Below are 22,272 nucleotides of genomic sequence, written 5' to 3'. Positions count from 1 at the left end.
GGGGAGAGAGGGGGGATAGAGAAAGAGAGAGAAAGCAAAAGAGAGAGAGAAAGAAAGAGAAAGCAAAAAAGGGAGAGGGAGAGAAAGAGAGATAGCAAGAGAGGGAGAGAGAAAGAGAGGGAGAGGGGGGAGAGAGAAAGCGCTCTCAGCAAAGGGGCTTCAGGAGGGGCGAGGCAGGCGCTCCTGAAGCACTCGGTGAAAGCGCTCTCAGCAGATGCGGGAGCGCTTTCACTGAGGGCTTTGGGAGCGCCTGCCTTTGCTTCAGCTGGGGAGAGGCAGCATCTGCCCCGCCCCTGCACAGCTCGCTCACCCGAGCCGCCAATGCCTGCCGGTCTCCTGCGGGTGCCCTCTGCTCCGAACTGGAGTCCCTGCCGGCGCTCGGGCCATCACAGTGACGGAGTGCCGTCAGTGACTCGAGTATAAGCCGAAGTCGCTCCGGCCGCTCGCCTTGGAGCCGGTCGGCCGTGCGCCCCTTGCCTTCGCCTCGCCGCTGCACCCTCCTTCCCCCGCCCTTTTTGACTGCCCATCTGCCCCACGGCCTCTCCCCCCCCTTCAAAACAAAAAAACCCCCCGCTGAGCCGGAGGGAACTCCTGACGTTCGGGCAGCAAAAAGAAGCGCAGGGCAGCCCCCGCTGAAAGCGCGCAGAGCCGGTGACACACAGGAGCGGGAGAACCGCACGCGCGCACACACACACCGGAGAGCCACGGGAGAGAGCCCCGTTTTCTCAGAGCGGCGTTGCCTTCAGCGCCGCATCACCCGGCAAGGTTCTTCCCAAAGCCGCCGAAAGGGGGAAAAAACAGCCCCCCAAAACCCCGGGCCGCCTTGGCATCGCCACCCAGCCGGCCGCGCACGGACCCTCCCTTCAGTCCTCGCCCGAGAGAGCCACGAACGGTACTCCCGGCGAAGGGTGGCGGTTTTTCCAGTCCGCGGCAATTCCCCTCAGCACGCTGCCGGATCCAGCGGGGGAGGGGGGGAAGCGAAGGCGCGGCGATGGGCAAGGGCTGCCAGTGAGCCTTCTCCGTCCCTTTCCTGCTGCACCGGTCTGGGGCCAAGTGGGCGGGGGGCGGCCGGGACCTCGCCTGTCTCCGCCGCCCGCATCGCCCCTCCGGCGGGCCGGCCTCCCCCGCCCGCCTCTGCTGCAGCCGCCACCGCCTCCCCGACTGACACAAAAGGGCCCCGCCCGCCCCGCCCCGAAGCTTACCTTGCGGCGGGATTCCCTCCCCCCGCAGCCAAAACTAAAAGCCTGTCTCTTTTTTTTCTTGCGGCGAGCCCAAGCCGTTTCTCTCTCGACCGCAGCCAAGCTTCCCTCGGCCCCCTTTGGCCCCGTCGCCTCCTCCCCGCCTGCCTTTCCTCGCCAAGCGCACGAAAAAAAAGAGAGAAGGCTTCTACCAGAAGCCGGGTGATGGCGGAGGAGCTCCGAAAGCTGGCTAGCGGCTTTTCCCCCGCAAGAGATCCTTCATGCCCCTGCCCGCCGTCCCCGGCTTCTGGTAGAAGCCTTCTCTCTTTTTTTTCGTGCGCTTGGCGAGGAAAGGCAGGCGGGGAGGAGGAGACGGGGCCAAAGGGGGCCGAGGGAAGCTCGGCTGCGGTCGAGAGAGGAACGGCTTGGGCTCGCCGCAAGAAAAAAAAGAGACAGGCTTTGAGTTTTGGCTGCGGGGGGAGGGAGTTAGGAAAGTCCTACTTCTCTCCCCGCAGCTAAAAACTCAAAGCCTGTCTCTTTTTTTTCTTGCGGCGAGCCCAAGCCGTTTCTCTCTCGACCGCAGCCGAGCTTCCCTCGGCCCCCTTTGGCCCCGTCGCCTCCTCCCCGCCTGCCTTTCCTCGCCAAGCGCACGAAAAAAAAGAGAGAAGGCTTCTACCAGAAGCCGGGTGATGGCGGAGGAGCTCCGAAAGCTGGCTAGCGGCTTTTCCCCCGCAAGAGATCCTTCATGCCCCTGCCCGCCGTCCCCGGCTTCTGGTAGAAGCCTTCTCTCTTTTTTTCCGTGCGTTTGGCGAGGAAAGGCAGGCGGGGAGGAGGCGACGGGGCCAAAGGGGGCCGAGGGAAGCTCGGCTGCGGTCGAGAGAGGAACGGCTTGGGCTCGCCGCAAGAAAAAAAAGAGACAGGCTTTGAGTTTTGGCTGCGGGGGGAGGGAGTTAGGAAAGTCCTACTTCTCTCCCCGCAGCTAAAAACTCAAAGCCTGTCTCCTGCCGCCCGGTTTAGCCAGGACACGAGCGGCGAAGTGACACCCCCCACCCCAGCACTTTGAATCCCGCCGCAAGGTAAACTTTGGGGCGGGGCGGGCGGGGCCCTTTTGTGGCAGTCGGGGAGGCGGCGGTGGCTGCAGCAGAGGCGGGCGGGGGAGGCCGGCCCGTTGGAGGGGCGATGCGGGCGGCGGAGACAGGCGAGGTCCCGGCCGCCCCCCGCCCGCTTGACCCCGGGGGGCTGAAGGGAGCCGGGCGGGGGAGGGCGGGGGCTACTCGGTTCTTCCTCAGCCGGGGGTAGCCGGAGCGCCGGCCAGGTGGGGGCGGGCGAGGCGTGGCGGGGGCTGCGGGGCGCGCCGGGCTCCAAGTTGCCGCGCTGCCTTTGTAAACCTGCCCGAACGAGGGAGGCGAGGGAGCCCGTTTGTTGGCCGGCGGCCTGGCCGGCCCTTGGCGCGCGGTGCCCGCGGGGACTGCTGCGGCGGGGACTGCCCACTGCCTTCGCCCAGACCAGAGAGGCGTCGCTCGGCTGGGCTGGCGGATCCGCGGAGGCGTCGCCGAGGCCGGGCTGAGCGGCGCTGTGTTGGGAGCCCGTGCCGTGGGAGCGGGCAGCTCGGCCTCGCTGCGGCGACGACGACGGCTTTGCGGGTCCTCGCTGGCGGCCTTTTCCCTCCTCCCGCCGGGCGGAGGAGGCTGCGGGGCTTTCTAAAGGGAGGAAGAACTTGCTATCGAGCCTGCTAATGAAATCCAACCGGCGGAGGGTCTGAAATTCCACCCGAGGGGAAATGGGGGAAAAAAGCCCAGCCGGGAGCGTGGCGCCAGGCATTGTTCTCCGGACCCCGCCCGCAGCCTGGAGAGGGAAAGGGCCGCCGTGGGTTGGATTTCATTAGCAGGCTTGGGAAGCGGAGCTGGCAACGGTGGGTGAAGGGCGGGCGGCGGTGGAAGTAAAAACACCATCTGCGCATGCGCGGATGGTGTTTTTACTTCCGCACCGCTACTTCGTGAAAAATCGATCATCGCTTGGGGTCCTGGAACGGAACACTCGCGATGATCGAGGGTTCACTGTATATACCTTCCAGTGTTACAAAAAACATATATAGATACACATTCTTATCCAATTTTCAAAAATCCCCATCTTCGTCTAATCTTTTCATAACCTACCCCAATCTGCTCCTTTTATTCTTTCTCAGACTGCCCTCCTTTTTTCATCTCCTCCTCCTCTACCTCTTTCTCCTTCTCTTCCTTCCTTTTTCTATTTTGTCTTCCATCCTCTTTAACCTTTGCAGAATGTCTCCCATCTCATATTTGCAGACTGGTGTTATATAATCAAATTTAAGGAATATCCCTAACACCCCCCCCCCCAAAAAAAGGTAATCTTGTTGTTTATAACATTTCGATCATAAAACTTAAATCTATACAGTGATCCCCCGCTCGTTGCGAGGGTTCCGTTCCAGGACCCCCCGCAACGAGCGGGTTTTCGCGAAGTAGCGCTGCGGAAGTAAAAACACCATCTGCGCATGTGCAGATGGTGTTTTAAACTTCCGCAGCGCTAGCGAGGAGCCGAAGATTGGGGGGCGGCGCGGCTCTTTTAAAACATCGCCGCCGACATGGGGGGCTCGCTAGCACCCCCCCGAACCCCCAACCCGGGTTTGGGGGGGTGCTAGCAAGCCCCCCATGTCGGCGGTGATGTTTTAAAAGAGCCGCGCCGCCCCCAATCTTCGGCTCCTCAGCGGCGAGCGAGCGAAGCCAAGCCGGCAGCAATGTCGCCGCCGCTGCAGCCAACGCGCGCTACGATCTTCCGTGCCAGCCAGGCTCAGCGGATCAAGCCCGGCTCCTCTCGGCCCAGCATCCCGGGCCAAGCGGCTGCCTTCCGTGACTGAGCCTGGCTGGCCCGGAAGATCGTAGCGCGCGTTGGCTGCAGCGGCGGCGACATTGCTGCCGGCTTGGCTTCGCTCGCCGCTGCAGCCAACGCGCGCTACGATCTTCCGGGCCAGCCAGGCTCAGTCACGGAAGGCAGCTGCTTGGCCCGGGATGCTGGGCCGAAAGGAGCCGGGCTTGAAGATCGCAGCGCGCGTTGGCTGCGGTGGTGAGGGCTTGCGATGGAGGGTGGAGGAAGCGGCCATGGGAGGGCGAGCTGCCTCAGGGAGGAGGATCGGGCGGGACCAGGTGGGGGCTGGAATTTCTCCGCCAGGGCGAAGGGCGGGCGAGCGGCGAAGGGCGGGCGAGCGGGTGCTGGGGAGGGCTTCTCGCCCTCCCGCCAGCAAGAGGGGGAGCGAACGGCGTGGGCAGGCGAAGGGCGGGCGAGCGGCAGCGAGGAGTTTGTGTGGGCGGTGGGGAAACTCCTCGCTGATGCCAGCAAGAGGGGGAAGACCCAGGGAAGCCGCCCAGCAGCTGATCTCCCGGTTGCCATCTACGCATGCGTGCCCATAGAAAAAAAAGGGCACGCATGCGTAGATGGTATTTTGACTTCCGGGTTGAAAAATCGCAAATTACCCTGTTCGCAATGGTCGGGGACGCAATAACCGGGGGATCACTGTATACTAAGTATATAACACCAAAGAAGAAAACTACCTCCAGTAAAAAAAAAAATCTAGTTTTGTCTTCTGGATTCACTGTCAAATTAATCCAATAATTTAACTCCTACAGTTAATCACTCTATCTTATCATTCCAAAATAGCTGTTTATTTCTCATACCTTTTCCTTTTTAGGCCTGCTGCTTCCTTCCGCTCCTAGATCATTACCTCAATGTCTATTTTTCTTATTCCTTCATTTATCATAACCAAAAACCTCTACTCCATCTTTAGACATATAGTTAGGCATATTATATTGTATTCATTTTCATTATAAATATCAGATTTTCTTAATAGAGTTAAGAGTTAATGTAATCTTATTCCAAAATAATTAATTAATTCAAACTTTCATATAGTAAATCTTCAGATTTTCCATTTAAACATTATCTCATAGATTAAAAATCATCATTCCAAACCAATTGATTAATTCAGACTTTCCTATGGTAAATCTTCACATTTTCCATTTAAACATTATCTCATAAATTAGGATCAATACTAACTCAATAAATATAAAATCAGGAATTACTCCATCCTTAACCATGTAATCTTTCCTCTATAAAATAATATTCACCTTGTACAAGGAAGAACCAATCTCTAAAAAAAAATTATTCGTATTAATTAAATAAATCAGATCATTAGCATCAAAATTCATACTGTTATGTTATCATAACCATTGTATCATTATTAAATCTATTAAAGAGTGTATAGAATATATTTGCTTATTTCAAACAGAACTTTTACTTTTAAACAAATCTCTCTTATTGTGTTGTTTGCTCAAGCTGCTTCTGTGTTCCAATATTGAAACTTGCCCCTTGGATCTTCAGGGGTTTTTGCTTTGAATTGGCCACTATAAAGCAGAAGCTGCAATATATTGTGCCCTTTATTCCCCAATGATTTATCTAAAAATAGTACCATACACATTTAATTTGATGTACAGTAATACCTCATGATACGAACTTAATTGGTGACAGGAGGAGGTTCGTAAGGTGAAAAGTTCGTAACATGAAACAAAGTATCCCATAGGAATCAATGGAAAAGCGATTAATGCGTGCAAGCCCAAAATTCACCCCTTTTGCCTCATTTCCGCCAGAATTCGGATTTTGTTCGGGTGTGGGTGGAGGGGGGGGAGACAGCGCAGGCTGCCCGGAGGGAGCCTCGTGGGTGGATTAACGGAAAAGTCAACAGTTACTGTCCGGCTTGCAATGACTGGAAGGGAAGGGAGGGAAACGCACGGGCGGTTTGTACATGCGTCTTCTCTGATTTCCTCCCCCCTCCTTCCCCCTCTCCCTCCTGGCCTCCCTCCTCCTCCTCCTGCCTCCCTCCCAGCCTCCGGGCCACATTCTCTGCACCGCCGGCCGGCCGGCTGTCATCTTCTAAAGCAAGAAGAGGAGGAGGAGCTGGGCGCCTTCCTCCACCACCACCGGTGCCCAGCTCCTGGGCGGGCGGGCGGGCGAGGAGGCGCGACGACCGGCTCAGGCTCCGGCTAGGACGGGGCGGGCAGCGAGACGGGGCGGGCAGTGACTGGGGGCGGTGGCGGCGAGGCTGTGCCTGACTCGGGGCTCGTGGCGCCCGACGCAGCAGGCAACATTGTCGGCTGCTCCGGGCCGCTCCCGGAAGCGGCCATGGGAGGGCGAGCTGCCTCAGGGATGAGGAGGATCGGGCGGGACCAGGTGGGGGCTGGAATTTCTCCGCTGGGAAGAAGCGGCGATGGATCCTCCATCTACCTCTGTCGGCTGCTGCGGGCCACGGGGGCGAGGATGAAAGGGCGGAAGGTGTGCTCGGCTCTGCCGCTCCAGCCCCTTTCGATCGGCGCGGGAGGCAGGAGCAGCCGACAGAGGTAGATGGAGGATCCATCGCCGCTTCTTCCCAGCGGAGAAATTCCAGCCCCCACCTGGTCCCGCCCAATCCTCCTCCTCCCTGAGGCAGCTCGCCCTCCCATGGCCGCTTCCGGGAGCGGCCGGAGCAGCCGACAATGTTGCCCGCTGCGTCGGGCGCCACGAGCCCCGTGTCGGGCACAGCCTCGCCGCCGCCGCCGGGGAGCACAGCGACGGATCCTCCATCTACCTCTGTCGGCTGCTCCGGGCCACGGGGGCGAGGATGAAAGGGCGGAAGGCGTGCTCGGCTCTGCCGCTCAAGCCCTTTTCGATCAGCGCGGGAGGCAAAAGAGGCACGGCCGAGCGAGATGGGGAGCGCAGCGACTGGGGGGGGGGGCGGCGGCGGCGAGGCTGTGCCCGACTCGGGGCTCGGGCGCCATGAGCCCCGAGTCGGGCACAGCCTCGCCGCCGCCGCCGGGGAGCGCAGCGATGGATCCTCCATCTACCTCTGTCGGCTGCTCCGGGCCACGGGGGCGAGGATGAAAGGGCGGAAGGCGTGCTCGGCTCTGCCGCTCCAGCCCTTTTCGATCGGCGCGGGAGGCAAAAGAGGCGCGGCCGAGCGAGATGGGGAGCGCAGTGACTGGGGGGGGGGCGGCGGCGGCGGCGAGGCTGTGCCCGACTTGGGGCTCGGGCGCCACGAGCCCCAAGTCGGGCACAGCCTCGCCGCCGCCGCCGGGGAGCGCAGGGATGGATCCTCCATCTACCTCTGTCGGCTGCTCCGGGCCACGGGGGCGACGATGAAAGGGCGGAAGGCGTGCTCGGCTCTGCCGCTCCAGCCCTTTTCGATCAGTGCGGGAGGCAAAAGAGGCGCGGCCGAGCGAGATGGGGAGCGCAGCGACGGGGGGGGGCGGCGGCGGCGAGGCTGTGCCCGACTCGGCCGCGCCTCTTCTGCCTCCCGCACCGATCGAAAAGGGCTGGAGCGGCAGAGCCGAACACGCCTTCCGCCCTTTCATCCTCGCCCCCGTGGCCCGGAGCAGCCGACAGAGGTAGATGGAGGATCCATCGCCGCTTCTTCCCAGCGGAGAAATTCCAGCCCCCACCTGGTCCCGCCCGATCCTCCTCCTCCCTGAGGCAGCTCGCCCTCCCATGGCCGCTTCCGGGAGCGGCCGGAGCAGCCGACAATGTTGCCCGCTGTGTCGGGCGTCACGAGCCCCGAGTCGGGCACAGCCTCGCCGCCGCCGCCCCCAGTCGCTGCCCGCCCCGTCTCGCTCGGCCGCGCCTCCTCGCCCGCCGCCCGCCCAGGATGCAGACCTGCTACTTCACCTCACGCCCGCCGCCGGCCCTATCCTGCGCCTCCTGCTTCCCCCCCCCCAGCCAAAAATACAAAGGTCTGCCGCCGCCGGCGGAGCAATGGGAAGCTGAAGCCGCCGCCGGTTACAGACTCCCTTTGCTCCAGGCTGCTCCGCCCTGCCTCTCATGCGGCGGCAGACCGTCTTTTTGTTTTTCACTGGGGGGGGGAGCAGGAGGACCTTCCTGACTCCCTCCCCCAGCGCCGGACCTCCTGCCCTCCCTCCCAGACAAAAACCCAAAGTGGCTTCCCGAACCCGAACGTTTTCCATCTTACCAACCTGCCACCGCCGCCGAGAAGCTCCGCCGCCCGGCTGTCACCTTTTAAAACAGCCGGGGGGCTTCCCAGCAGCCTCCCGAAGCCGAACGCCAAACCCGAACATCCGGGTTCGGCTTCAGGAGGCTGCTGGGAAGCCCCCCGGCTGTTTTAAAAGGTGACAGCCGGGCGGCGGGGCTTCCCAGCAGCCTCCCGAATGCCGAACCCGGAAGTTCGGATTTGGAGTTCGTAACATGAAAAACGTTCGTAAGAAGAGGCAAAAATTTTAAGAACCCCGGGTTCGTATCTCGGGTTGTTCGTAAGACGAGGGGTTCGTATCTTGAGGTACCACTGTACTGAGTTTCCCTCATAAATTTGTTTTTAAAATGCTTGCCTTGTATTTTAAAATTTGGAATTGCCTTTTTGTTAAATCCTAAAATGGCTACTCCTTTAAATCTTGCCTAAAACATACCAGTGCTCAAATATTCATGTGAAAAGTTAAGAAAAATACGATGGGAATTATTTGACTGTAATTCTACCAGAGAAAAAATATCGATCAGTTGGGGGCGGGGAGAGAGGGGCGGGGGCGGGATTTCCTTGCTTTTGGAAAGAGTGGATTGGGCAGGGGCAGAGAGGGATGGGGGCGGGACTTCTTTGCTTTTGGAAAGAGTGGACTGGCACTGCAGTTTTTGCTCCAATCGAGATAACGACCATTAAATGTGGCTCGGGTGTCTCGAGGAAGACGAAGGTGGCCATAAGGGGTTCTGTCAGGAGCTGGAGGGGAGTCCTTTTCGCTGAGCCTTGGGCTCCTGCAGCTTCTCTGTCGTTGATTGTCGTGTGTGCGCCTGCGCACTGGCGCACCTTAGACAGAACAGTGCACTAAATGCTGTTCTAGGAACTCTTTCCAGAGTACTATACTGTAGTCTTTCAAGATTGAAGGTTGCCAATGTAAGGAAATCCGTAATAGGACAGATAAGAAGATAATAAGTAATACAACCCTACTAGGTTATTTGATATCCTAGGTTAGTGATAGCGAACCTTTTTTTGGCTTGCCTGCCGAAATAGGTGTGTGTGTGTGGGTGCTAGTATTATCTCTACAGTTTTGCATGTACTGTATTCAGTTCAAGATTGTTCCGACTGCACCATAGGGCCAGTTGTTCATCTTCCCATTTGTATTCAGATTCATCATAATCTCGAATGAGATCAATCACAAAGGGATCCTTTGAGATGAAATCACTATTATAAAGAAAAAAGAGTAATGGAGAGAGCACACAGCCCTGGAGGGCACCTGTACTAATTGTGCAGTTATCTGATGTGATTTTGCCTAGCTTCTTCTGCTGCTTCCAATCTGTTAGAAAGTTTATGATCTACTTAACAATGTGAGCACAGCTAGCTGAATTAGTTTAGTGAGAAAAATATCTGGAATGATAGTATTGAATGCTGAGCTGCATAGCTCCTTAGAGATTCAAAATATTTGATTTGACTGCAATCTGTGAGATGATAGAATGCACACATACTGATATGTTTTAACCTTTTCATACTTCATTTGTGGTAAGTTGTAGTGGAAAGAGGGATAGCAATTCTTCCACAAACTATGCTGCTGATATCAATTTCTTTTTGACTAATCTTAACTTTGAGTAAAAGCCAACCCTCTTTTTCATGTATCACTTTATATGGTTTTGTCACTATGCAAATAGACCCTGGATCCTTATAACAGACCCTGGGCAGCAAAGACTCAAAATGAAGCAAAGCATGAAGTCACAAAACGAATTGACAAAATACCTGTTCCAGCCAAAGGTATGCTGTCTATTTTATCTTTAGTTGCTCAAAGCATACTGTCACCGGCCATTGTAATGTTAAGCAGTGTGCAACTTTGTTTGTTTATTTATTTATTAATCAAACTTAGTTGTTGCCTATCTCATGATTCTGTGACTCTTCATTTTTTCTATTTTTAAGCAATTGTTTCTTGATTAATGCTTTACTTCAGAAGTAAATAGAAATGGAAAAGAAATTTATATTTGATATCCATACTTATTGAAATAACTATAATAAAAAATGATGGACAAAAGCAATTTTTATTTAAAATGCCAGATCAAATTATTCTAACAGGAATTGTGTTTAGGATAATTTTAATTATTGCTTTGTGCTTGCTAAAATTACATAGTTTCTTAATCAATTTTTGTGACTGAATCTTGCGGGGGGGCCTTTTAGGTTCTGAATTTCTTATCCCAGTCACTGGATATTACTGCCAACTCTGCAGTGAATTCTTTGGAGACCAGATATCAGCAGAACAACATGTCAAAAGTCATCTGCATAATGAGAAATATAAGGTTAGTGTCTGGAATATTAGTTTTGTATAATTCATCTGTGCATATCTTATTTAGTGCTTTGTCTTTTAAATCCTATTTTGTTCCTTTTGACTTCTGTTAATGGCAAGGCAGGACATAGCCATGATATTCTCTGACCTTAGGGAGTTATTGCCTGTAAGTCAGTGGTAGGTTCTAAAACCATTTATTACTGGTTGGTGCCTGCACTCATGTGCGCATGTGAAACTTCTGCGTATGCACAGCAGCATCCTGGGTGGGTGGGTGGGTGGAGCCTCCTGCCATCAGCGCTACTGGTTCTTAGTACCGGGCCGAACCAGGAGCAACCCACTTCAGCAAACTATGCTGAAGATTCAGAAATATGATTTAATATAAAGCAGGTTATGACTTTTGAATCTGGCTTTATTTCACTTTTATATATTTATTTTGCTATCTGGCAATTTGTTTTTTTCATTTTGTTAGAAATATTATCTCAATATTCTTAACTTATAGAAATTCAGAAAGTTTTTAATGTTTGATTTGTGCTATTTGAACGATATAAATTCTGATTCCCCCCTGCCTCTTTTTCAGTAAATACAATTAATTCATCAGGTAGTGAAATAAGAAAGAGAATAAATTAAGAATCCAGGCTTATTTATGCATTAATTGATGCATTAACAGTGCTGAAATGTTTCTTTTCATCTCACAGAAACATATGGATGAGAATCCTCTCTATGAAGAAAGGCGGAATCTGGATCATCAGGCAGGATTGTCTGTGATGCAGGAAACTGAACGCAGACTGAGACGGAAACTGTGTGAAAAACAAAAAGAGGAAAAAGATGAGAAGACAACAGAAACAGCAAACAAAGAAGAAACAGAGAATATCAAAGAACTAGGAGATGGGAATAATGAATGTGACATGAATAAAAGGAAAGAAACCCCTAATGGTGAAAAATGTGGGATTAAACTTAAATTGAAGAAAGATGACAAAGAAATGGAGAAGAAGGAAGTCAGAAAAGAGGAATCTGAAAAAGAGTCAAAACTAACCACTTTTGGAAAATTCAGTTGGAGAAAGAATGAGAGAGATGAAAAAAACCAGGGGAAAGATATAACTGGTTTTAAAGAAGACAGCCCCGAGGAAGGTAAAGAAAGTAAGTCGCAATCTGGAAAGCAAAATTCAAAGCCCATTGCAATTAAGTTATCTGGAAAAACCGTCATTCCACATACAAGCCCCTGGACACCAGTTGTTTCAACTTCATCGCAAACGAAAATCCGCCCCAATTTACCGATCCCAGTGATGGTTCTAAGAAAGACTGCAGTTACCACAGTAAGCAAGCCAGCACCCCTAAATACTTTTTTGTCTATAAAATCTTCTGGTACCACTGCCAAACCTCTGCCGGTTGTCAAAGAGGGAAATCCAGACATTGTTTTGGCGCCAGATATTATATCAAAAGCATTTGGGGGAGAAGTAGTAGTTTTAAAGGGATCACAGGAGGATATAAAAGATACAAAGGAAGAAGCAGAGGAAGGCAAGCCTGAAAGTGAGACAAAGGCCGTAGAAGATGCAAATCTAACAAAGACCCAGGAGCATGCAGAGGTGGTGGCAAAAGCTCAGGCAAAGGCACAGGAGTTTGTAGCAATGGTGAAAGAACAAGATGCCTCACACATGACAAATGCAAATGAGCAATCTCTTGAGAGACCACATAGGCGCCCTCCTATGCCTCCAGGACCACTACTGTCACTCTCTGTACCGCAGCCACCACCAATATTATTTACCCCTCAACCCCCTCCGCCACCAAAACAACTGTTTATCCTGGCAGATGATATGGCACCCGGTGTATCCGAGGATGATAAGAACATATTGGAAATGCCCATGTGTCCTCGCCCCTTGCCGCCACCAAGTGTTTTTGGGGAGTATGTTAAAAAATTAAAGAACAATAACTCTTCTCTAGCTGCAGGCAATGCTAAAGATCTATATGATATTTTTTACAACAATAGTGGGAGGAATCCAGCTGAGAGCAAGCTAGTAAATTCTGCACTTTCAGAAAAAGGAAAATTGAATCCTACTGAGAAGGAGAAAAATACAAGTCTACAGGTAAATTCCAAGCCAAGTTGTAATCCTTTTTCAGAGGAATCTCTTTCCAGTGTGTACACTTGCTCAGCTAGGAATCCAGAAACAGAGGAAATAAATGATGAGGAAATGATAGCAACTGAGGAAATTACGGAAATGAAAACCACTGTTGAAGGGGACCTAGAAAAAGTCTCCTTTTTGGATATACAGTCCACATTGTCAGAAGCAGATGATTTAACAAAAAGTACATCTTACTCATTCCATAATGAGGAAGAAGTGGGAATTTCTGTTCCATCTGAATTTAATAAGATATCTTCTAAACCCGAAAAGAGTGAGTTAGCTGTGCAGATAGAAAAAATGAGTCCTCTTCCTTTGGATGGCTTTAATGAGCCATCTATCAGCTTTGAAAGAACAGAACATGACATTTCTGATGATCGATCCATCACACAATTCGCAGAAATCTCCAACAATCTTCCAGAAACTGTCTCTGATTCTGTGCAAAATGACACTTATTCTAAAGAACTATCAATTGATATAAAACTGGGCACTAAGGAATGTAGCAATGGGAGCAGTCCTCAGGTTCAGTGTTCAGATTCAGAGCTAAAAAACGTTGAATTAGACTCTTTCCTTACAAATAATGAACAAGAGGATTTGAATAGTTCTCGGTTAAAGGATGATGAGGATTTCAGTGTAGTTAACATTCTAGAATCTGAAGAGATTACAAATGAGAACTTTGTTAATGTAACAACAATAAATACCACAGAAGAGAAACTTGAACAAATCAATCCATTTCCATTAAGCTGTGAAACCAAGGAACTCCAAGTGGAAAAAACAGAAGTGTTGGATAGTATTTCTTCTACAAATGAAATTAAACCTAATTATGTGGAATTCATGTTTATAAAACATACACAAAAATCTTCTGCCTCTGATTTGGAATTAAGTGGCACTGAAGAAAGAACTATAGAAACAGAAAGTGCTAATTTTTCAACACTTCAGCCAGAAATGAGCCAAGAATCACTAGATCCTCTTCCAACAGAAATCAGTATTGGGCAACTTGGAGAGGTGACCCTTTCCTTCACAGATTTGAATACTGAAGTATTGAATACCACAACCGTTGATAATTTTGACTTAAATAATACATATCCAGAACTAAGTTTTGAACAGTCTACTACTTTTTCTCTGGATTTAGAAAATGAAGGAATCTCTCCAAAATCTGATGAAACAAAGGCTATGGACTCTCCCAGACTGAAACCAAATTTGGAATTAGAAACCATTGATTTCACTCTGGGAAATATTACAGTGGAACATGAAGAGGTGGATATTCTGCCAACTGAAATTTTAAATGAGGACGATGCAGACAGTCCAAAGTTAGATATGGTTGCACCTATTTGTTTAGAGTCCAGCAAAATGAGCGAGTTGGACACTGACCAACCAGTGATTGAATCTGAAATAATTAATTTTGTTGCATTTACCCCTGATGATCAAGAGGAGAAATTTTGCTCAGTGGTTTCAGAGGCAATTGTTCCACACATGGTGTCTTCTGCATTAAAGGGTGACATGGCAGAAGTATGCATGCCCCTTGTTCAATTGCAGGATATGTCTTCTGTTTCCATGCCTCAACCCCCATATAGTAGCAAAGGAGACACACCTGATAAGCTGTTGTGGAGCTATGGTGGGGAAAATGTACAAAACCAAACTGTGACATGCATGGAATCCATCCTTCCAAAACTAAAGGACTCTGGTGAAGTGGGAGGTTCAGGAGACAGTGAATTGTACAGTCTCAAGAATCAGATGCAGACATCTGTAGATAAACTAACAAAGACAGAGGAAGAAAAGAATGATGATAAATGTGAAGTTAAAAATAAGTTGGCTTCAGAAGTAACTGACAAATCGGCAGAGCACCTGGTAAGTACAGACAAAATTGTTCCAAATCTTTAAGCAGCAATTGTTGAAATTTTGTAAATATTATATTTTAGCTTGATAAGTTGAAAATTTATAACTTGCAATAGTCTTTTGTAAAAAACAAATCTAAAATTCTAACTAAAATATAAACTGTATTGTATAAATCTGATTGTGTAAAATATTTCTTTTTCAGTCTTGGACTTCCAGCCATTAAAAATGGATTTCTCATCCATAGTATGTGTTTCGGCTATGGTTTGGTATTTTTTAATTATTATTTCTGTAAAACTGTGACTACTTTTTACATTTTTCTTTGACTTTTTATGGTTTCTGATTTATACAGCTTTTGTAAATAACATTCCGTGTACAACACTGACAAGCGCAAGGACAGGTGTTCAGGACTTGAGAAAAAAAGAAGGCTCCTGCTGAACCATTTAAGCAGAAAGTTTCTTCGAAACATTTTGCCTGTTTCATTGCACAAAATGTAAAATGCATGAAAAGTGTTCTGCATTTTTCTTCATGCAGAAGATTGTTCTGCATTTTTTACTTGTTAGTATCTTGTTGAACTACACCTGTAATCAAGACTGATGCCATATTGTATAAAATCCTGTGTGGATGCCATCTCAATGAGCAAAGGAGAAATATCAATCAACTCACTTTTGGAGAAAGAAAACATTTGGTAAGGCTGTGGCCCATCAATTGGACTCTGCATCTTGAGGTCACTTGCATGATTTAAAAATCACATTTTATTTTACTACATTGTGGTACAGTAACTATTTGTGTTAAATTGTTTAGCAGCTGCCTAACTCAGAAGAAATGGAAGATCTGAATTTTGCTCTCTGGATTGGATTTCCATCATATAACCAGACATTACATGCCTGAATGAATCCCTGAGCTACAAAAATACTGTTGTGTGAAGGTTTTCAGTTATACAACTTGTCAAGAAACGCAGTGATGTTTGCATGGATTTATCTAAAAGGTTATATCTGTACAGTAAATCTAAAATAAACCCATGATGATCTGCAACATGATAAATATTACTTCTGTGTCTTTTTTATGTCTACTTCTATAAATAGTGTTTGGATTCTGTGGTTGAGATAAAGCTGATGAAAATCTTAAGTTTTTCATTTTTCAAATTCATCTCATCAGCTTCTTAAGAAAACATTGCATTAACATTGCAAAGAATTATATGCTTTCCATTTTAAAATAAAACTTTAAAAGTCAACTTGTTTTGAATTTTAAACATACTGGATCATTATACAAGATCAGTGTGGAAAGGAGATGTGAAATATCTTGTAAATACAATAAAAATATACTTCAGTGGAAATAAAATGGCAAAATCATTTCTTGTGAATGTATAATCCCCTAAATTATGAAATGTTACTAAATCTACACAGCTTTATTTTCTTTTTGTCTTGATTCCTGACACCTACATGGAAAGTCTTTGTAGTTTTCATCACAACATTTTTGAAAAACGATTTGTCATTGACCTGTTCCTAGAGCTAAGAGAGAATGATTGCCCCAAAGTCTTGTAGATGGTTTTATGTCTAAGTCAGTAGACACAGTTTCCTAATTTCAAGATCAAGGAGAATTTGGATTCCTAGTTAGCAAAATAGTGTGATCAAAATAGCGCATGGTAACAAATGATAGAAATTATCAGATGTAGGATAGCATAAAATAAAAAATAAGTTGTAATTGTCTGTTTGCATCAAGGTAACTAGGAATTGCGTGGCCAGCTCTATTGGTTTAATTGTATAGTTGAATGTATCTGTATAAAATGTATTTATGTAATAAATATTTATATATCCTGCTCCATCCATCAAAATTCAAAATAACTTAACAAATTATAATGTAGCAATAATGATAGCAAAACAAAATTACAACATGAGATGCTGTGACTTGCACCCCCTTCTTTTTCCTTTATTTCAAGTGTTTGTAAGTGCTAACTCCCCAAGGCCTGGCTTAAGGCATTCTTCATATTTCCCAAAGTGAAAAAGTGCAGGAAGGCTCAACTTCCAAATTTTCATAGCAGAAAGTAGAGGGGGAAGGGCTCATAATCTACATTCTAGGCGGATTAACATGACAAACTGTTAGGGCAAGTTGCAAATACATTTAGAATGTGTAAACATGATCACGGAGATCTGCCGTAAATGACAAATTACACATAGACAGTGTTATTAATGCCACATAGTTTCAAGCAACAGATATCTATACTTCTAACTTCTTTGGAACATTGCACAAGATTGGGCTTTACTTGCAGAATGTCACAGTGAACTCTGATTCTTACTTATTTTTCTGGACCATTATTGTTTTCTTGCATTGAGCCCACTGCATGAGAATGTTATGGAAAATAAGTTCTGTATAGCGGTATTGCTCATCCTGTATAGTGTTTTGAGAAAGAGGGAGAACTTTACAAAATAATGGTAATCTCTGCATTGCTGTGTTACATGCTGGAAAAAAATATCAAGCTATATTTATTTATTTGATTTATTTAATATATATGCCGCCCAACTCCCTCAGGACTGGGCGGCTCACAACAAAGAGAACAACATTTTAAAATGTATATATGCATATAATTTCATGTTAACAATGTTATTGCTATTCAACAGGGTAAACACCTATGCTTGAGAAACTCTTAGAGGTGCGTAACAATCAACTGGTTGAAAATCACTGTAAACTGGAAAAAAATAGCTGAAGAAATGCACATCAGACGTCCTGTACTACCCATTGAAGTAATGAACAACTAAAAATATTATCCCCCCCCCCCCCCGCATTACTTTTTAGGTTTACACAGTAATAGTTCAAAATAATAGAAGCTAAGGTTTCCAAGACAATTTGAAAGGAATCTGGAGTCTAGTGAATAAATCTGAGCATAAATACATAAATTTTCTGTTCTGAAAATATACTGGGAACTTATTTTCTTAATTAATTTGTATTTATATTTCTCTACACTTGGTAGAAAATGAGAAATTCAAAGGATTGTAGAAGTAAGAAAAACCTTTGAAGCAATTATGGAATGTCATGTTCATATTGTTCATTTTTATTAAAGTATGCGCATTTAAATGCATTTAAACTTCCATCAATCTCAGTAATTAAAGTTCATATTTTTAAAAAATTCAGAGAACTATATTTATTAAGAAATCATCCTTTTTTGTTAGAAGTAATAATGTTTCATAACTAATATAAAGTGATTTTCTCAGTCTCAGACAAATATAGCAGCTTTAATATTTATTTTTATTAATTATTATTTAACTTTTATTTTGCCCATCTCACTAAGCTAATAATGTTGTAATAGAACTGTGTGTGTGTATGTCAAAACATTTTAGAAAGTCATTACAATAAAACACATTGATCCTGATAATTCTGTGGAGTTCAGCAAATCATGAAACTGAAAATAATATATCAGATTCATAATTGTAAAATAATTCTGTGTGGATCAGCTAATTCAGATCTGAACCTTTAGACAAGAACATTTGTAGGGATAAATGGGACTTCAGTCTTAATTGAAGGTAAGTTCAATGAAGCTCAATTTGAATAAATACTTTAGATAATAACATTCATACCATATTATTTGTTTTTCTTTGAATCTTAACTTGATCTGTGAGAGGTTATATTCGGTAAAATTCTGCTTCTAGTTAAGACAGCTATAGTGAAAACAATGCATTAGTTTTTGAAGAACTTAATTGTAGGACCATGAAGAACCTTTACCTTGCCTGATACTTCCTGACTGACAGACAGACAGAGACGAAAGAAAAAAAGAAAGATGATCAGGCTTGTGTGTGCATATATAAAAAGTTCAGGACCCATTCCAGGCCCCTCTCTTGCTGGCCACCATGATAATGCAACAAAAACAATAATTTGTACTATTCCATTAATTGCTCAACCTAACTTCTCAATTCATTTAAAAAATTTATTGCTAAATATTAGCTTTAAATATTTATAGAAAATACACTAAAGATCTTGAAAAATAATGCAAAGTGCAACTCAATTTATATAATATTCAAGTTCTTAATTTTCTATGATTACTTGAATTGGTGGATTTTAATGGTATTAAGCTTCTACTTTTATAACTTGATTTGATACTGACATCCCCCCCTCCCCCATATCACTTGCATGGGAGAGAACATGGAGCAAAGTACCTAATATGAGCTGTACATTAAGATAAATAGATCTAGATATTGCAGAAAATGTTTTATTTCTGTTGCTAGAATCTTCAATATGACTAGAAGTATGTTTATTGCTATGTCTTAAGTTCATTAAAATTATTATAAAATTACCCCGGTGCCTGGCTGTTTTGTCAATTGCTTGGTTTATGATTATCAGTAGCTCTTTGATAGTTCAGTAATTCAGTTTATCATTTATAAAATATGTATGCTTCCCAACTCTGTAGCAGTGAAATTTATATGGAGTGTGTGAAGGTGGCTAATAAGACAATTACCAGTAATACTTTATGTATTGGGAACACTTTATTTTACTTATCTGTGAAAAACGTAGAGATTTTTCAGTTTCCACTTTGAGAGTGAAGAAAGTTAACCCAGCAGAAATAATGGATGGGTGCCATTCTGCGTTCTGGGGTAGAAACAGTTATCCATGAGATGAAAAATATTAACTGATTTGGAGCCTTGTTCAGATTGCACATCAGTTAGATTGCTTGCATAGATGTGCCTATAATTGCCTTGGGTGCAATGGGTAGTGGGCAATTGAAAGTATATGTAAGTATTTTTGTGGTGGATACCAGCTTCTCTCTTATGTATTCATGTAGCACTTCAGCTAGATTAATAAAGACTCAAACTTTTCAGACAAGAAAAGCAAAGCCTGAAAAAAATCTGTACCACCGGTAAAACCTTGCAAGGTTTTTTTTAGGTTAAAGTTTTCTCTTTTTAAAAAAAAATAGTTTAAAATTAGAAGTTCGTTGGTTAGATTTATATGGCCACTACTCACTCTCAGTGACTATGCAGCTTAGAAACAATAAAACATATATGTAAATGAATAAAAATCAGAAACCCCTCAACCTCCCTGGCAACAGCACACAATCACACGAACCACTTATTTATGTATTTATAAATTTTAATTTGCCACCCATCTCGTATACAATTACTGGGTGGATAGGCTCCCTTCAGTTAATGGGCTCCATCCCATACTGGGTTCCACAGGCCTGTTGACAGAACCAGGTTTTCAGGGCCTTGTGAAAGAGTGTCCAAGTGGGGGCAGTCTTAATCTGTGAGGATGATGTTCCAAAGGGATGAACAGGAACAAGGATCAGATTTGCCTCTAGGTGACAGGACCTGCAACATTCCTTGTTTCCCACTCTTAAATTTCAGCAATGGCACAGTCAGCCCCTAATGTTTGGTCCAACTATGGCAGATGAATGCAGTGAAATGCAGACTGGGGGGGGGGGGGTGTCACATTTGCCCCAGATAGTATACCAGATCTACAATTGCAATAATTTTATGTTCTGAAAAGATGTACTGTACTTGGTTTTACACACACATGTAAACTTAAGTATGCTTTTTATCAAAATGGGTCCTCCTCAATTCATGTAATGTACTGCTAGGCAATTTCCTCCGCATATGACATTTCCACTTTTATCTCTAAAATATTTTGAAGGTGATCTTTCAGTTGAGAAATACTGAAAACAGGAAAGTTCTTTACAGATGATCAAAGGGAGAGCACAAAAGATGGCAATACATTGAGGCTTGCCAAGTTAAGCTACAGTATCTTCCTGGGGCTATACTTATTCCTTCACCCCACTGCTTTTTTGTAATAGCATCATTCTATGCTGACACTGGCTGAAAGACTGGAAAATAGGAAGCATCTAGCAAGATACATGAGCCAAAAGTTCCAGCCAGTAAAAAAACCCCGGATCACTCACAAGCCCTATAAGGTGATAATACTGTACTGAAAAGAAAATGCAACTCAATCTTCATTTTGGGCAATGATCACCAAAACAGACAGCAGCCTGTTTTTCAATGAAATTCTTTATCCATCTCAATGTTTTGTTCTGGTATTAGAATTGGTAGCTCATCTTACTTGGGACATGATCGAAGCATTTAAATATGTTAAAGGGTTAAATAAAGTTCAGGAGGGAAGTGTTTTCAATAGGAAAGTGAACACAGAAACAAGTGGGCACAATCAGGTTAGTTGAGGGGAAAATCAGAAGCAACATGAGAAAATATTTTACTGAAATAGTAGTAGATGCTTGGAACAAACTTCCAGCAGACGTTGGTAAATCCACAGTAACTGAATTTAAACATGCCTGGGATAAACATCCATCCTAAGATAAAATACAGGAAATAGTATAAGGGCAGACTAGATGGACCATGAGGTCTTTTTCTGTGGTCAATCTGTTTCTATGTTTCTACTTGCTGAGGATACATGCAATGTACATGAGCAAATTCACCTAATCAAGACTCATGACTTATAAAAGATGTCCATATTTGTCTAATTGCATAGTCTTCTAAAAGAAGAACTGGCACAAGACTACAGTATTTAAGAGGGATACTCATTAAGTTGAAGAAGCTATCTTAGATTTAAACTGGAAAACATTTCCTTTCTGGGCAAAGTTGATCTGATCACAACCAGCCATTATTGGAAGAAAATCTGTATCAAAGCAAAAATGTACTGCTGAATCCTGACAGGTTGGAACAATTACTGACTTCTTAATTTTTCGTTTTGAGGCAAAAGCAAAAAAGGCTGTTTTTTAGAATATAAATACTGTACCCTAAAATATAAGTTTTGATAGCAAACATTCCAGATGCAGAACACAGAATGGTTTTAACATTAAAATTTTCTCATCATTCCTATCACCCATTTCCTCCCACTTATGACTGTATGACTTATTTATTTATTTATTTTATTTATTGGATTTGTATGCCGCCCCTCTGTAAACTCAACTTGTTGCTTGTATCCTAAAATTTTTTATTAATATTGTTTCTTCTTTTATTAATATTGTTTCTTCTTATTTGACCCCTGTGGCAATCATTAAGTGTTGTACCACAAGATTCTTGACAAATCTATATTTTCTTTTATGTACACTGGGAGCATTTACACCAAAACAAATTCTTTGTGTGTCCAATCAATTGTTCTATTCTATAAAGCAGGTTGGATTAGAAAGTTGAGGTGGGGTTTTTCTTAATTAGATGTTTAATTCTCTCCCACATAACTTTAATTTTAGATTCCTGCCCTGAGCAGACAGTTTAAACCGGCGGTTTAGGCCTCAATTTTTTTTTTCTTTTTGCAATTAATCTTGGCGTTGATCTCTATTCAAATTTTGCTTTTCTATCACAAACGTGGCTAGCGTAAATACGTTCAAAATGTACCACCTAGTGGTAATAAAGGACCTAAACTGAAATATAGTCCTCTGATCCCGCTTCACTTTCACAAAAATCCTCAATCGCACGAGGGAGCCAAAACGTGCTCCTGATTAGAAAGGCTTAACCGAGCATTAAACCACCTCCGTTAGGTTACAGAAGCACCCGATGGCATGCTGGGATTTGTAGTTTTCCATCAGAACCACTGTCGCCTTTGAAATACTTTTGTCACTTAGCCTTCTACGTCATCCTTTACTTTTTCAGGCCTAACGCTTTCCAACGTGGTCTCCTCGCAGATGCAAAAAAAAAAAAAGGTGTTCTTTGTATGGCTGCCCTATGCTATGCCTGTCACAATATTCCTAGTGTTCGTCGCAGCTGACATTTTTTTTAAACCCTCGGAGACAAAGGCAAGAATTTTCTGGAACAGACACGTTCTTAACTAAAGCGAGTGGGGAGGGGAAAGCCGGCAAGTTTAAAAACACAAAGAGCGCAACCGATTTAAAACAGGCGTTTGCTCGGACGCCCTTTC

General features: G+C 45.4%; 1 protein-coding gene across 8 annotated transcripts in view; it reads left to right on the top strand.

Moving 5' to 3' along the window:
* Window positions 1-15,468, top strand: part of LOC139157417 (zinc finger protein 318-like) — a 52,489-nt gene extending 37,021 nt beyond the window's left edge. Inside the window, exons 8-13 of one of the 8 annotated variants that reach the window (XR_011557482.1) lie at window positions 9,858-9,957; window positions 10,372-10,490; window positions 11,173-14,439; window positions 14,630-14,670; window positions 14,777-15,112; window positions 15,229-15,468. Coding sequence is in view for 4 of the 8 variants with exons in the window: in XM_070734149.1 (XP_070590250.1) it covers window positions 9,858-9,957; window positions 10,372-10,490; window positions 11,173-14,439; window positions 15,229-15,315 (3,573 nt within the window). In the remaining 4 variants the exon portion in view is untranslated. Of the gene's footprint in view, window positions 1-9,857; window positions 9,958-10,371; window positions 10,491-11,172; window positions 14,440-14,629 lie in introns of all 8 variants that reach the window. The other 7 variants (XR_011557483.1, XR_011557481.1, XR_011557480.1 and 4 more) reach the window with 7 other exon arrangements.
* The last annotated feature ends 6,804 nt before the right edge of the window (window positions 15,469-22,272 follow it).

The sequence above is a fragment of the Erythrolamprus reginae genome, chromosome 1 (genome assembly GCF_031021105.1).
Source record: "Erythrolamprus reginae isolate rEryReg1 chromosome 1, rEryReg1.hap1, whole genome shotgun sequence".
NCBI lineage: Eukaryota > Metazoa > Chordata > Lepidosauria > Squamata > Dipsadidae > Erythrolamprus > Erythrolamprus reginae.
Note: the sequence above shows the minus strand (reverse complement) of the source record. Positions and strands in the feature narration are given on the sequence as shown.